Source organism: Theropithecus gelada, chromosome 3, assembly GCF_003255815.1.
Source record: "Theropithecus gelada isolate Dixy chromosome 3, Tgel_1.0, whole genome shotgun sequence".
Classification (NCBI taxonomy): domain Eukaryota; kingdom Metazoa; phylum Chordata; class Mammalia; order Primates; family Cercopithecidae; genus Theropithecus; species Theropithecus gelada.
Genome location: NC_037670.1, coordinates 21720982 through 21737241, shown reverse-complemented (window position 1 = coordinate 21737241; position 16260 = coordinate 21720982). Strand labels below are relative to the sequence as shown.

Below are 16260 nucleotides of genomic sequence, written 5' to 3'. Positions count from 1 at the left end.
TAAATTGTTAACTGCCACAAGGAGAAAGGCCAGGAAGGAGAGGGGCATGGTGGTGTTCTCGTGTTACAAGAGGAAGCCAGGGAAGGCTTCCTGGATGAAGAGGTATCTGACCTGAGATCTGGAGGAGGAGAAAAATGTCCCAAAAGAGCAGAGAGCCCACACTAGGCTCTGCACCAGGAGGCAACTTGCTGGGCTTATGGAATTCAGAGGGCAAGTAATAAGCAGAAAGGCCTTGGGGGCCACAATTAGGATTTCTGTCTTCTAAAGGGCCTCTGCCCTCTGCTATGTGACCTTGGGCAAGTTACTTCACCTCTAGTGCTTTGGTTGCCTCATCTGTAAAGTTGCGAGGATAATGCTACCACACTGGTTGAGAATTGAAGTAATTATTGCTGCAAAGGGCTTATAAGGGTGCCTAATACTAGCACTAGTAGGTACTTTGTGTGTCTTGACAATTTTAATCATTATTATTTTGTCATCACCGTCACTCTTCCAGGAGACTAATGTCCCTGCTGTTCTGTCCAAATTAAACATTGTTTATCCCTGTGGGCATCTGGCGAGGTGGCTAGGAGAGCCTGGAGCTGTTTCCTGTTGACGTGCCAGACTAGTCATGGTTTCTCATGTGATCTTGTTTTGTCTAGATTCCAGAATTCTCTGATGGCTTCTGGACTGGGTCCCAGCTGGCGTGCTGGACGAATTCGGAAACACCTTGGTCTTACTTCCCTAAAATCTCCATCTACCTGAGAGACGAGAACTCCAGCAGGTCATTCCGTATCACAATCCTGCCTCAGGTACAAACTTGGATTTGTGCTTCGCTCTTTTTATTACGCAAAAGTGAAAGCACTCCATGCATGACACGTGTATTAGATGTCACACCTGTGTTAGATCTCTATCACCACAATGATGCTACAAAAGACAGCCACACGTTACTGTCCCTGAGTCCGGGCAGGGCGGTGTCCCTTGGCTGGGCTCACTCACGTGTCTCTGCTCAGCTGGTGGTTGGCTGGGCCCCGATCGGCCTCTGCCCAGGCTGGTGTAGGATGGTCTCACTCACATATCTGGTGGTGAGGTGGATGGAGGAACGGAGTCATGCGTTTCTCTCCATCTAGCGCCTCAGTCACATGTGGTAACAGGGACCTGGGAGACAGAAAAGAACCACACAGGGGCTCCTGAAGTATCAGCCAAGACTGACCATCGTCTCTTCCATGGTGCTACCCAAACAAGCCCAAGGCCAGCCCAGATTCCGAGGATGGGGGAAGAGATGCCCCTCGCACTGGGAGGAGCCACGGAGCCACATTGCCAAGGGTGTGGCTACAAGGAAAAGGGAAGACCTGGAGACATTTTCGTCACACCTACCACATCACCCTTATATACTTTTCCTGTTTACGTATAAAGAATAAAACTAGGCTGGGTATGGTGGCTCATGCCTGTAATCCCAGCACTTTGGGAGGCCAAGGCAGGCAAATCACCTGAGGTCAGGAGTTTGAGACCAGCCTGGCCAACACGGCAAAACTCCGTCTCTACTAAAAATACAAAAATTAGCCGGGCATGATGGTGCACGCCTGTAATCCCAGCTACTCGGGAGGCTGAGGCAGGAGAATCGCTCGAACCTGGGAGGCGGAGGTTTCAGTGAGCCAAGATCACACCACTGCACTCCAGCCTGGTGACAGAGTGAGACTCCATCTTAAAAACAACAACAAACAAAAACTTTACATTTAAAAATAAAATTGTTACAGAACTGTTTCCAGTGTAGCCAAGAGAATCCAAATATGGTAATTTGATACCCAAACCTTTAGTTTAAAAAAACATGTGAGCTCTAAATCTTTTATGCTCTTTCTTTTGATCATCAATTTCACATTTTCATTCTTTCTGGAAGAGCGACAGTGATGACAAAATAATAATGATTAAAAAAAAAAAAAAAGGGCCGGGCGCGGTGGCTCAAGCCTGTAATCCCAGCACTTTGGGAGGCCGAGACGGGCAGATCACAAGGTCAGGAGATCGAGACCATCCTGGCTAACACAGTGAAACCCCATCTCTACTAAAAATACAAAAAACTAGCCTGGCGAGATGGCGGGCGCCTGTAGTCCCAGCTACTCGGGAGGCTGAGGCAGGAGAATGGTGTGAACCCGGGAGGCGGAGCTTGCAGCGAGCTGAGATCCGGCCACTGCACTCCAGCCTGGGCGACAGAGCGAGACTCCATCTCAAAAAAAAAAGAAAAAAAAAACTGGAATGTCCAAGATGAAGACGTCATTTTTTTCCTACACTCCCAGTACCCACGGACTCCCTGTTTATCCTACACGTGTAATGAAATGGACCACGTCTGTCTTCCTCAGTTCCATTTCTCACCTCTTCCTCCTCCCCTCCGTTACTGAGCCCTCATGCATGTGGCTCTCACCAGCACCTCTGTAACCTGCAGAGTACTGCTGTGCTCCCAAGCCCCGACCCTCTCTTCTTTTTGAAACTGTCATCAGATTAATCTTCCTAGACCACCACTTTCACCCGAGCCTCCCCTGCTGTGAGTAAGCAGTGCGTCCCCACAATTTAAATGCTCCGGGCTCGCTCCTGGCATCGCTGTCCATGGCCTCCCACCAGACCCCTCCTAGCTCCCCAGTGTTTTTGCTGTACCCCGACCCTCTGCCGGGTGGCCACTGACCTTCAAGGCCTCTCTCCTAAGCTCTGTTCCACCAACCCCCCTGCCTGAAATGCCCTCCCTTCCGTACTCCACCCGTATATCCAGAATCTTCCCATCCTTTAAGACTCAACTCAAACAACCCAGCTTTTGTTGAAACTGTGCCGAGCAGAATAACCCATTTGTGAGGTTGCACCTCCCACTCAGCACGCATATTTTCTGGTCTGCTCATCTGGCGTGGAATCTTATCTTTAGGGTACGTTTTATGCCGTTGCCTTTTTCATTTGACTTCTCTTTTCTTAACTTCTATTTCGTTTTCAATTAATTATAAATTCCTTGAAGATGAGAACTGTGGGGTGTAAAAGATCGTCCTTCCTTCCCCAACTCCACCAGGCAGTGGAGGGAAAGTGCATCAGAACTGTTTGTGGAATGGACACATCAATGTGTCTTTGTTGCAATTTGATGACTTTGAGATAAAGGGAGTTGGACTGCAGGGACAAGGAAGGAGGCGTAATTTCAGGAGAAAAAAAGTAAATGATACTACTGCCTTTTCCCATTTTCATCTTTACATTGTAGGGTTGTGCTTTCCAGAAAAGGAGAGATCTTGGGGAAAGGATTGAAAGCTTCAGGAGAAATTCAGGCCAACAGGAGACACCACGCTCTCAGGGGAGGCTTGAGTTACACGCTCAGCACTGCCCTTCCCTCACGCCGTAACTTTGAGCAAAGCATTTAGCCCTGCCTGTGTCTCTTTAACTATAAAGGAGAAACAATAATACCTACCAAAGACATTTTCAGAAGAATGCAGTATCCTTGGGTGAATGGCACTGCACTAAGTGATGCTACAATGCTATGTTTTCAGCATCTTTAATATCATGTGCTCTTGGCCTGGCGCCATGGCTCACGCCTGTAATCCCAGCACTTTGGGAGGCCGAGGAGGGTGAATCACAAGGTCAGGAGTTTGAGACTAGCCTGGGAAACACGGTGAAACCCCATCTCTACTAAAAATACAAAAAATTAATTGGGCTTGGTGATGTGGACTCAGCTACCTGGGAGGCTGAGGCAGGAGAATCGCTTGAACCTGGGAGGCAGAGGTTGCAGTGAGCTGAGATCGTGCCACTGCACTCCAGCCTGGATGACAGCATGAGACTCCATCTCAAAAAAAAAAAAAAGTTATCTTGATGATTACATTTTGGCTGGTACAGCGACAAAATGTGGACATTATTTCATCAGTGTGGTGTGTAATAATGTCAAAACCCAGCTTGAGGACCCAGGTGTGTGCTGCTAAATAAATATCAGGCACCAAGTACTCATAAGAAGCAGGAGGAGAAGGCAGGCATTTGGGGGAAACCTCTCAGTCCAGGTGGGTCACAGCTGGGAAGGGTTGCTTGACTTCCTCAATAGCTTTTAGGACCCAGCACTGGGCAAGCTCAGGAGCAGAATGAGAGAGGTTTGGGAGCATTTCATCTCATTTGCACATCTCTGCCTAAGAATTCATTATTGCTTTCATTTATAATGGTAGATATTTTTTGGTTGACTTCGACATGTTCCCATTTTTTATTTTTAAAAATCCACTTTGCCTGCTGTTTTCCTGATTTTCTTACTCAGCATCACGTTCCACTTGCTTTCCATTCGCTTTCTGGGAGGAGACTCCCATAGGAAGCTGGGAAAGATCACCTGGTGAGACCCCACACGCTCCACGTTTCCCAGCAGAAAGGCTCTGCCCAGCAGCCTTTCTAACACCAAGGGAAACCGACAGCGTTCTTGTCCTCAGAGGTTTAGGATGGGGCCCTACCTGGGACCTCTCAAACATGAGCCCTAATAAGTGGGCAAACGATTGCCCCTGCAGAAAAGAGTCAAGTCCAAAGCAATTACTTTAAACTTTGTCCATACTCAACACTATTTTCCAACAGCCCATGGGCTGAATCCTATGTGGCCTGTTAAAAAACAGCAGCCGCCAGCCCACAGGGGAGCTCTGAGGTTTCTTCATAGCTTGTGCTTTGTCCCTACTTGACCTGCTCTTCAGAGTGGTCACATGGTAGCCCCTCCCTGCTGGTCTCTTCTCAGTCTTTTCTGCTCCCTCCAAAATCACCCCTCGCAGTCCCTCAAACCCTCTACAGCCAGAAGGCCCAGGACTCTTGTGTATTAGTGTGTCTGCCTTTTTCCTCCAAGTCTTTCTTCCTACCTCTGCCCTTTAAGGCTAATCATTACTCACAGGAAGGTTCATTTGCTTACTCATTTTGCACTCTTGCTTTTCTCCAAACAAGTGGCATTTTGTCATACTCAGCTGCTATACTCTCTAATTGCCTGCATTTGAATTATTTGCTATTCAAAAGCCAAGAAATTGTTACTGCTGATAGGATACTGATTTGCTCACTGATTGTGTTAAGGTTTGACCCATTTCCCTGCATAGTCTTGGCTCCAGGGATATCAGTGGCCGACTCGACTACATTTAACACTGCACAGCACCTGTGGGAACTGGCCCTCCTGAACGGCAGAACTTGTGACCCACAGATGCTGTCTTCTCTCTGGTGTTGATTACTCCTTCCTCTTTTCACTGAGGAAATCGTCCTGCCTCCGTCAGGCTGCCTACTTTTAAAACTCTCTGCCCGAGGGGTGCATGATGGGCTCTGGGCCAGCTAGGAGAGACTGCAGTGGATCCCGAAGGACGAGGACAGTGAGGACTTGGCCTGAGTCGGGCGAGGGAGTGATTAGATTCCACTCCGGTTTCACAGGAAGGCTCACAGGAGTCTAGTTACAGTCTCCAAGTAGGGTAAGAGAGAAAAGGACTGGCCCAGCACTTTAGGGCCTGAGTAACTGGATGAATCTTGAATTTACTGAGACAGAGAACTGTGGGAGAGGTCTGATTTGGGGGGAACAGCCAGTGTTCAGGTTACACAGGAGATGCCGATTGAGAGGTGGACAGGCAGGCAGACACAAGCGTGTGGCAATGGTGGCCCAGGTCTGGGCTGGAGAGGAGGAGTTGGGAGTCTCGGGCTAGATCACGGGGTGACCTAGGGCCATGGGGTAGGGCTAGATGGGTCACCCAAGGAGGGAAGATTGAGAGGAGGCCAGAACCTGAGAGTGCTCTGATGCTTGCAGGGGAGGAAGGTGAGGGAAATCCAATACAGGTGCCTGAGAAGGAGCAGCCAGGGAGTTAGGGAGAAGAAGAATGTGGCCCCTTAGAGTATAGGTGAGGAAAGTTTCCACACAGAGGAAGTGATTAGCAGTCAGCAGTACCCATAGAGGGGTCTGTGGCGGCACTTCCCACCCTATGGTTAGTGCCTGGTGGGACTGTGTGTCCTTCACCACCATAGTGCTGGTGCAGAGGGCAGCATCTGAGCCATGTGAAGTCCTCAGCGGATAACCTCTGGGCAGATAGCCAGATGGCCAGATGGACATGAGGACTAAACTCTGACTTTTTTTTTAATTCTCTTGCCCAAATTCCTACCTAAGGGGCCTGGGGAGTTCACCCTACAAACCGTAAAGTCTTGCCAGAGGGGTTTTATTCAACCTTGTATAACATGGCCTGCTTTCTAGCCTGGCTCTGGCATGACATCACATAACAAATAAGGAAAGAAATCAAAATATTTTAACCCCAAATAGATTTCTGTTTCATATTTTGAAATTGCCCTGCAGAGTTGTCTCTTGTGAGAAAAATCTACGTTCTACAGAGACTCCCCTTTTCCCTTTTTTTATTCTTTCCAGATCCAGAAGATAATCAACTAAGAGTCAGGCAACCTTTATTTTTTTTAATACGTAAATACTTTAAGTTCTGGGGTACATATGCAGAATGTGCACGTTTGTTACATAGGTATACATGTGGCATGGTGGTTTGTTGTACCCATCAACCCGCCACCTACATTAGGTATTTCTCCTAATGTTATCCCTCCCCTAGTCCCCCATCCCCTAACCAGCCCCAGTGTGTGATGTTCCCCTCCATATGTCCATGTGTTCTCATTGTTCAACTCCCACTTGTGAGTGAGAACATGTGGTGTTTGGTTTTCTGTTCCTGTGTTAGTTTGCTGAGAACGATGGTTTTCAGCTTCATCCATGTCCCTGCAAAGGACATGAACTCATCCTTTTTTATGGCTGCATAGTATTTCATGGTGTATATGAAGGCACCCTTTTAAATTCTGTAAGACACATTTCACAACCTCTTCTCTTCACAGCCTATTAGCTAAAAGCTTCCTCTGCACAATAAAACTTTGGTCTCCACAATCCTTTCTCTTAGTCCAAACATTTCCTTTCTATTGATCCTAGGTTAGATAAACTTAACCAATCATCAACCAGGAAATTTTTAAATTTACCTCTAACCTGGAAGCTCCACTTTGACTTGTCCTGCCTTTCTGAACCAAACCAATGTACATCTTAAAAGTGTTTGATGTCTCATGTGTCTCAAAATTGTATAAAACCAACCACCTTGGGCACATGTTTTCAGGACCTGCTGAGGCTGTCTCATGGGGGGCCATGGTCATCCACACTTGGCTCAGAATAAATCCCTTCAAAATATTTTACAGAGTTTGACTATTTTTGTCAGCAGACAGATAGACGTCTTCTGGGCGTGTGCACCTGTGTGGAACTCCAGGGGATGCATACGGGTCACTTGCTTTGTCACTGATCAATAATATTGATCACCATGCTTTTGATCTTCTCTCCTCCTGGATGGCAGGAATGAGATCATCTTTCTTTCCCCGTGACTTCCCCCAGCACCTGGGAGGGTCCTGAGCATGAGTGTGACCTCAGCAGTTTTGTGATGTTGCCTGATTTGTGCTTTTTCTTGTTTGCTTTCTCCTCTCCGACAAACAGCTTTACATTCAGCCCATGATGGGGGCCGGCCTGAATTATGAATGTTACCGATTCGGCATTTCCCCTTCCACAAATGCGCTGGTGATCGGTGCCACGGTAATGGAGGGCTTCTACGTCATCTTCGACAGAGCCCGGAAGAGGGTGGGCTTCGCAGCGAGCCCCTGTGCAGGTGAGCGATTCTAGCAGTGAACAGGGATCCCCAACAAGATCCTTTATGTAAATGTCCTGACTTGGAAGCAGTTCTTGATGGCAAATCAATTACCATTGAATTGTTTCACTCATTCCTATCACCAGTGATCAAAATCTTCTCAATAAAATGGATCATGGGATTGCTGAGAGAATTAGATGACATCATCCATGTGAAACTTCAGTGCTTGGCACATGGGAAATGCTTACTGAGTGTGAGTCCTGATAGTCACTAAGAGTAAAAATACGCCATGGAGCTTTGGAGTTGAATTGCAATTTTTCGACAGTTAAAGCAAAATGAGTAAGGAAGAAATTTCACATATAAGCTGTGTACATTAATTTGTCCTTAAAGCTGTCCTCATTTTGCAATAGGAAATGAACACCTATCACTGCGATTTCTTGAAATCCTAACATAATGAGACCAAGGAGCCCCTGTTTGTCGTGGGATTCCTTTGAAAGATGTGTGAGGGCGGCCCGCAACATGACTCTGCAGTCTAGCTGGAGGGTTGGCAGGTCTTCAGAGAAACCAGGAGGGCACGAGAAAGTCAAGAGGATAGATAAACCCCATAAGCTTGAAAGTGTCTTCAGATTTCACAGTTTGCTTGAAACGGAGTACTCACACCGCACACAGCTTAATGGGAGGATTAGGTATTTCTGACTGACAGTCCAAGCCTGCGAGGCAGAGGCAAATCACAGAAGTGGGCATGAGATTGAATTGCTGGAGACAAGTGGAGGAAGAGCCTGAATCAGAAAAGTGGCCAGGAGAACTGCAGCCTTTCAAAATAAGATGTCAAGGGACTGGAAAAAGTAAATAAATAAATAAATTGGTACATTGGATTTGAAGTCAGGAGCAGAATGGAATTCCAAAGTTGTGCTGGTGATATGTGAAAGGAGAGAAAAATTAAGTGTGAGGTCAAACAAGAATCAATGACAAGGAGGTAGAATAGAAGAAAACTTGGGAATCGATACAGAAATACAAGATTACCATGTGGTTGAAGGAAAGGGGGTTTTGTAGGAATTTGATGGATATGAGATACTGTTGGAGGACAGGTGAGAGTGCTGGGCCATCCTGGGAGCCTCAACTCAGACCTTCATTCTGATCTCAATCCAGGTGTAGAGCTGCCAGGATGAGGTGCACAGGCCAAATGCCAAGTGATCACAGCTGAATTATTCTGGTCAGGAGAGATTTCAGTTACTATTTTTTGATACCTAAAACATGGTCTTAAAACAGGACTCCTGGTAAATAAAGCAGATAAGGGATGCTTCATTAACTGGCTTTAGCAGAGTGGCATTTCAGAAAAGTAAAGTAACACTTGAGAGAATATCAATATTAAAAGGAAAGATTGCACATGGACTATTAGGCCAATTCATATTCTGTATAAATAAAATCATCCCAACCAGTGTATGTATATGACACATCGTGACATGTCTTCATAAATATCCACGCCGACGTATCTCACTTTGCATTTGTGAGCAGACTTGGAACCCTTCCCATTGTCATGTTTTTTATCTTTGCTATGAGTAAATGTTTACGTTTTGCGTGTGCAGTAACTCTTTCAGCCTGTTCAGTTATCATTGAGTGAGACCTTTCTCTGTGGCAGCAAGTGGGACTGAAATATCACTGAATTTCCTAACTGTGACTATTCTACTTCTTTTTAACCAAGGGAATCTAAGAACTTAAGCAATTTTGCCCACAATTTCTGTTCTCTCGTTAAATATCATTAAAGTAAAGGCTACTATGGCAACAGCTGTTAGAGTGTCCACTTAATACTGCAGAGTCTAATAACCATTTGTTTACTAAGTGAATTACTGTTGGAAAGGGTGTAATATTAGGAGTCTCTAGGCAGGGCAACTTTTTTTCCCTGAATTTCACTGTGAGTTATTTGCTAGATGCTCTTATATACACTTTTTCTTCCTTTTAAAAAAATGTATTTGATGTTTTGGTACTTAAATGTTAGATTCTACCAGCTGTGGGAAAATACGCTTATATATGTCTCCTCTTCCATGTGGATTGTTTAGCCATTAAAGTAATTACTTTCCTCAGGGCTGCAATTAAAGGCCCCGGACAGTGCTCGACAGAACCCTAATAAATGGAATAGCTATACTGCCTTTCTTTTTTTAAGTGTTTATTTTTCATTATGGAATGTCTAAGTAACAAAAAAACCTTAAGTTACAGAAAATCATACACTATGTGCATTTATGGAATATCTAGATTTAATATTTTGTCATATTTTCTTTAAAATTTGTCTTAGACATAAAAAACCAAGTATAGCTAAAGTCTCAGCCCACCCCCTTCCCCAGCATTACTCATTATCCTGAGATTAGTGTATATTCTTATCTGAATTACTATATACTTATAATTTTACTAGATGGGCATGAACACCTTGTATTAACTAGCTGTTGCTATGTAACAACTTAGCCCCAATGTCACAACTCTCTATCACATTCTGCAGTTTCTTTCTTTTCTTTTCTTTTCTTTTCTTTTTTTTTTTTTTTTTTTTTTTTTTTGAGACAGGGTCTTGCTCTGTCACTCAGGCTAGAGTATAGTGCAATAGCATGATCAGGGCTCACTTTAGCCTCAACCTCCCTGGTTCAGGTGATCCTCTGACCTTAACCTCCTGCGTAGCTGGGACTACAGGTGTGCACCACTGCCCCAGATAATTTTTTGTGTTTTCTGTAGAGGGGATTTTGCCATGTTGACCAGGCTGGTCTCCAGCTCCCAGGCTCAAGTGATCGACTGCCCTGCCATGGCCTCCCAAAGTGCTAGGTTTACAAGCATGTGCCACCACACCCAGCCTGGCTTTGTTTTTTGTTTTGTTTTTAAAAGACAGGGTCTCACTCTGTTACCAGGCTGGAGTGCAGTGGCATGATCTTGGCTCAGTGCAACCTTCTCCCAGGCTCAAGCGATCCTCCCACCTCAGCCTCCCAAGTACCTGGGACTACAGGCATGTGTAGTCCAGGCACCATGCCCAGAACATTTTTGCTATTTTCTGTAGAGACGGGGTTTCGGCATGTTCCCCAGGCTGGTCTTGAACCCTTGGGCTCAAGCGATCCTCCCACCTTGGCGTCTCAAAGTACTGGGATTACAGGCGTCAGCCACCATGCCTGGCCATCTCGTGGAGTTTCTGAGGGCCAGGAATTGATGAGGGGCTTAGCTAGGTGTCTCTGGCCCACCACTGCTTATGAGGCTGCAGCTGTCTGAAGTCCATTGTAGGAGCTAGTTCCAAGCTTGCTGTCATGGTGGCAAGAGCCACGCTTCCCTCACCATTTGTACCTCACCCCAGGACTGCCTGATGTCCTCTGGTCAACCCTGAGCAAGTGATCCAAGAGAGCATGACAGAGCACCCAGGACAGAAACCCCAGGTTTTCATCATCTAATCTTGGAAGCAGCATGTTCTCACTTCTACCCTACTCTGTTGGTCACACAGAATGACCCTGATATGATGTGGGAGGGGACGACGCAGGTAAATGCAAGGAGGCAGGGGTCATTCGCAGTCATCTTGGAAACGTCCTACCATATACTTATCACAAAGCCTAGGTTGGTTGATTTGTTTGTTTGGTTTGTTTTTTTTTTTTAATTTATAGGAATGCTGTGGTAGTGTGTATTCTTTGTCAACTTGACTTTTGTTTGACATTATATTTTATAGATTTTCCATATTGATATGACTTCTAGGTTATTTGTTTTGACTGCGTAGTATCTCAGTTTATGGAAGTACCCAGATTACCCATTTTTATCTTAATTAACATTTGGATTATTTATGTATTGGCAATTATAAACAGTACTGCAGTGAACATCTTTGTGTAGGTGAATGAGATCATCTAGATACGGAATTTCTAAATGATTTAATATGTAACTCTTCAGTGTTATTGGCTGCGGTCAAATTTTTCTTTAAAGTAGCTGGAACATCAGCATTATATGAGAATTTCCATTCCTTAAAAGCATTACTGTATTTGTTTTGTCTTTGTGTTTTGCTAATCCATGTATGTGCAATAGTGTCACATTCTAGTTGATTATTTTCAAGAACACACAACTTTGGATATGTTTTGGGATGTTTGAGCTTCTTTGAGGGTGAATTTTTCTAATAGAGTGCACACATTTTTCTGCCCATATTTTTTACTGATAGACGTGAGTTCCTTATATTTCTGAGATATTAATTTTTCTGAGTTATACTAACTAGTCTCCCTGACTTTTCTTTTTACTTTGTTTTGGTGCCTTTTATTTATATGTGTCTTTAATTTAGTGAAATGAAATTTACCAGTATTTCTCTCATGAATTATGCCATGTGCCTTATTTAAGAAATACTTCCTTAATCCAACAAAATAGGGATTTTTTTCTTCTAAATATATTGTATACTTTTTTCTTATTTTCTTCCAAAATGTGAATTAGGAAATTAATTTTTATAAGGACATTCCATTTTCTCAGCATCCTTATTGAATATATAATGTTTTCCCCTCTGATTTTTCCAATTTTTTATGAAAAAAATTATATACAGAAAAGACTAAAAACAATATCATGCTGTTCTGCATACCAACCATCTAGATTTAGTAACTTTTAACATTTTGCCATATATCAGTATGTGTGTATAGGTGAGTATGTAGCTTTTGCTGAACCATTTGCAAATAAGTTGCAGATATCATGACTTTCATCCCTAAATATTTCATTATGCATCTTAAAAATAAAGACATCCTCCTATATAACCACAATGCCATAATCACACCTAAAAAATTAATAGTATTTGCTAAATATCATGACTGTGTTGGCCACATGCAGATTTCCTCAGGTATCCCCAAAATGTTTTCATTAGCTGTTTTGCTTTTTATTTTGTTTCGGAAGGCCAGTTCTCTTATAGAATGTATCATATTCAGTTTTATCTGTTTCCTAATGATATACTGCATTGATTTTACTTCATATTTCCTTGAACTTAAGTCTAGAGTCTTAATTAGACTTCAGTTAAATGTTTTTTGCAAGGCATCTAATGAATTTTAATAGCATCTTTGTCATGTACCAAGTCCCCATTTATGCCTGAGCCTACTACTGAGCATTCTGTTCCATTCCACTGGTCAAGTTGTCTATCCCTGGGCTAAGCTATGTAGTTTTATTATTATTTTTTTAGTTATAGGACAATATCTGGCAGGGACTTGACCCTTCTTATTCTTCTTTGGAGTTCTCTTGGCTACTTTTGCCGTTTTATTCAGCTTGTCGAGACCCCTGAAAAACGCTGCTGGGATTTCTATTAGAACTGCATTGAACTTATAGAATTAACTTGAGAGGAAACCAAATCTTTACCATATCAAGTTTCCCCTATGAATGTACCCCATCTTTTCATTTGTTTAGGTCTTCTTTTATGTCCTACTGCAGTGTTTTGTAATTTTGTCCAGAAAGATTCACACATAGACTTATTCCTATGTACCTCTTAGTTCTTACCACAAGTGAGATTATTTTACATTGCATTTTCTTGTGGGCTGTTGGGAATATGGGTATGCAGTTTTTATGTATTAATCTTATATCCAGCCACATTGCTAAATTCTCCTTTTTAGAAATGGTTTTTAGAGTCATTAGGATTTTCTATTAAAACAGCCATATGATCTGCAAATAATATATTTTAAATCACTTGTAATCTTCATATCTTTTATTTATATTTTTTGTGATGCCCTCTGAGACAATATTGAATTCAAATGGTGATAATGGACATTTTTGTCTTTTTTCTTAATTTAAAGGAAATATTTCTCATTTTGTACCATGGAGCATTATGCATAGGATAGGTTTGTGGAATTTCCTTCTCAATCCTAAATTTAGGGATTCCCAGTTTCTGAAAAGTATTCAGTATGAATAGAAAAGCTTTTTGACCATTTCCACATTAAACATATGCCTACTGTATAATCAACATTCAACATTAAGCATATGCCTACTCTATAATCCAGCAGTTGTCACTCTTAGGTGTACGCAAAGGAGAAATGAATGTGTAAGTGTACTGAGACGTAACTAGACAGTTCACAACAGCTTTACACATAAAATAACTAAAGTAATACAAACTTTAGTAGTTACATAAATACATAAAACCATCACTTTTATCAAAATAGAAACATCCCAAAAGTCAACCAAAGGAAAACAGGTAAACTATTGTTGACTTGCCATTCAGTGGAACACCGCACAGCAATTTTCTTTCTGCTGAAGAATGTGCTTTTGGACGTCTTTTATTAAAAACTATGAAAGGTAAATTTTATTTTGCCTCAATTCTGCATCACAATTTAGCTATACATGGAATTCTAGATTGCCTGTGTTCCCTTAGTGTTTTGAAGATTCAGTTTCATTGTCCTCTGGCCATGATGATTGCTGAAGAAAAGACCCTAGTTGGTCTTAATTGTTGTACCTTTAAGGGTAATCTGTTGCTTCTCCTTAGTTACTGGTAAGACTGCTTTTGTTTTAAATTTCTAGTGTTCTGAATAGTGTTCTGAAGTTTCACCATGATGTGTCTAGGTATAGCATGTTTTCCCATCGTGCTATACCCTTTACCTTCTCTGAATCTGACAACTCATGTCTTTTGTCATCAATCTTAGAGAATTCTCAGCTGTTACCTCTTCCACTATTGCTTCATGCACATTCTTTCTAGTCTCTTCTTCAGGATCTCTCATATCAAGTAATGAGTTTTCTCATTATTTATTTCAGGTCACTTGACCCTTCATTTATGTTTTCCTTTCTATCTTTGCTGCATTCTGTGTAATTTCTTCAGATACATTTTATATTGGCCTAATTCTCTGTTCAGCTATGTTCTATCTACTATTTAACCTATTCAGTCAGATTTTTTAATACTTTTTATTATTTTTATTATTTTTGGGTTCTTTAATTGTCTTTGGTTTTGGGGGTCTTTTTTTTCTTTTCAGTTTTTCATTTCAATGACTATATTTTTCATTTCTAGAAATTACATCTCATACTTTTCCAAATATACCATAGCCGGGCACAGTGGCTCATACCTGTAATCCCAGAACTTTAGGAGGCCAAGGCAGGAGGATCACTTGAGTCTGGAAGTTCAAGACCAGCCTGGGCAACAGTGTTAGTTCATTCCCACGCTGCTATAAAGACATACCTGGGACTGGGTAATTGATTAAGAAAAGAGGTTTAACCAGCTCATGGTTCTGCAGGCTGTACAGACTTCTGCTTCTTGGGAGGCCTTAAGAAACTTACAATTGTGGCAGAAGAAGAAAGGGAAGCAGGCACAGTCTTCACATGGCCAGAGCAGGGGGTGGAGAGAGAGAGAGAGAGAGAGAAGGGGATGGTGCACAACCATATCTTGAGAGAACTCTATCATGAGACAATACTGGGGGGTGGTGTTAAACCATTAGAAACCACCCCCATGATCCAGTCACCTCCCACTAGGCCCTACCTCCAACACCTGGGATCCCAATTCAACATGAGATTTGGATGGGGACACAGAGCCAAACCATATCAACAACAAAGTAAGACCCTGTGTACAAAAAATCAAAAGGTTAGCCAAGCATGGTGGAGCATACCTATGGTTCCAGCTACACAAGAGGCGGAGGCAGGAAGATCACTTGAGCTCAGGAGGTCAAGGCTGCAGAGAGCCATGATCACGCCACTGCACTCCAGCCTGGGAGACAGGCTGACTCTAAATAAACAAATAAACAAATATGCCAGTTAACTTTTCTATAGTGTTTTGTAACAGTTTTATTGTGGCTTGGATTTCCTTTATCTTTGTTTTAGTTTTTATTTAATTTAAAAGGCTAGGTAATATTCAGAAGGTACAATATAGTACATAGTCCCTCTCCCTCAGAGGTAATCATACCTCATAGTCTATTATATGGGTGTGCCTAATTTATTTAACCAGTTCATTATTGATAGGCATTTAGGTTAAGTCCTTTGTTGTTACAAATAATACTGCAGTGAACACCATTTATACATATCATTCGCATATATGGAAGTATACATCTAGGTTAAATTAGAATTGCAGAGTTAAAGGCTATAAATATTTATAATTTTAATGAATATCACTTTGTTACCTTCCGTAGAGCTTCTACTCGTTGGTACCTGGCCATACCTTCTCTTGTAATGTAGATGATGACCTGTTTCTCCAGTCAGCCCACCAACCTGGTGTTACCAAACTTGGAAATTTTGGTCATCTGACAGATGAAAAATGATCTCAGTGTAGTTTTAATTTGTGTCACTTTCTATGAGTGAGACTGAGTTTCTTTTCAATGACTAAGGTCATTATTTGTCCTTTTCTATGAACTACCCACTCATATCTTTGCCTATTGTTTTCTGTCGGATTCTTTTTTTGTATTAATTTGTAGGAACTCTTTATGTAATGGAGTAATTAACGATATGCTTGGAGGAAAAAGAACCTATAATTTCTGTCTCAATTGTAAATTTTTAAAACTTTGCTTATGACATGTTTTAGTGTAAAAAATGTTTACTTTGTATATTTAAATAGTTTGCTATTTTGCTTTAAGGGTCTTGGGACTACTGTTCCCTTTTAAATGGTTTTCTTCACTAAAAGTGCTCTGTGACTTATTCAAGTGCTTTTATGTTTGATTTAACTTGGCATAGAATGTGTGGATTAAACTTCTTTCCTCTAGGATGACTACTCTATTGTTATAACATTTATCAAATAATTTATCTCTTTTTT

At 42.3% G+C, this 16260-nt stretch overlaps 1 protein-coding gene across 3 annotated transcripts in view; it reads left to right on the top strand.

Moving 5' to 3' along the window:
- The window catches only part of BACE2 (beta-secretase 2), a 113677-nt gene that overhangs the window by 81581 nt on the left and 15836 nt on the right, over positions 1-16260 (top strand). The window contains exons 7-8 of one of the 3 annotated variants that reach the window (XM_025378663.1): positions 639-788; positions 7433-7601. In XM_025378663.1, the coding sequence (XP_025234448.1) occupies positions 639-788; positions 7433-7601 (319 nt within the window). The remainder of the gene's footprint in view (positions 1-638; positions 789-7432; positions 7602-16260) is intronic. The other 2 variants (XM_025378665.1, XM_025378664.1) reach the window with 2 other exon arrangements.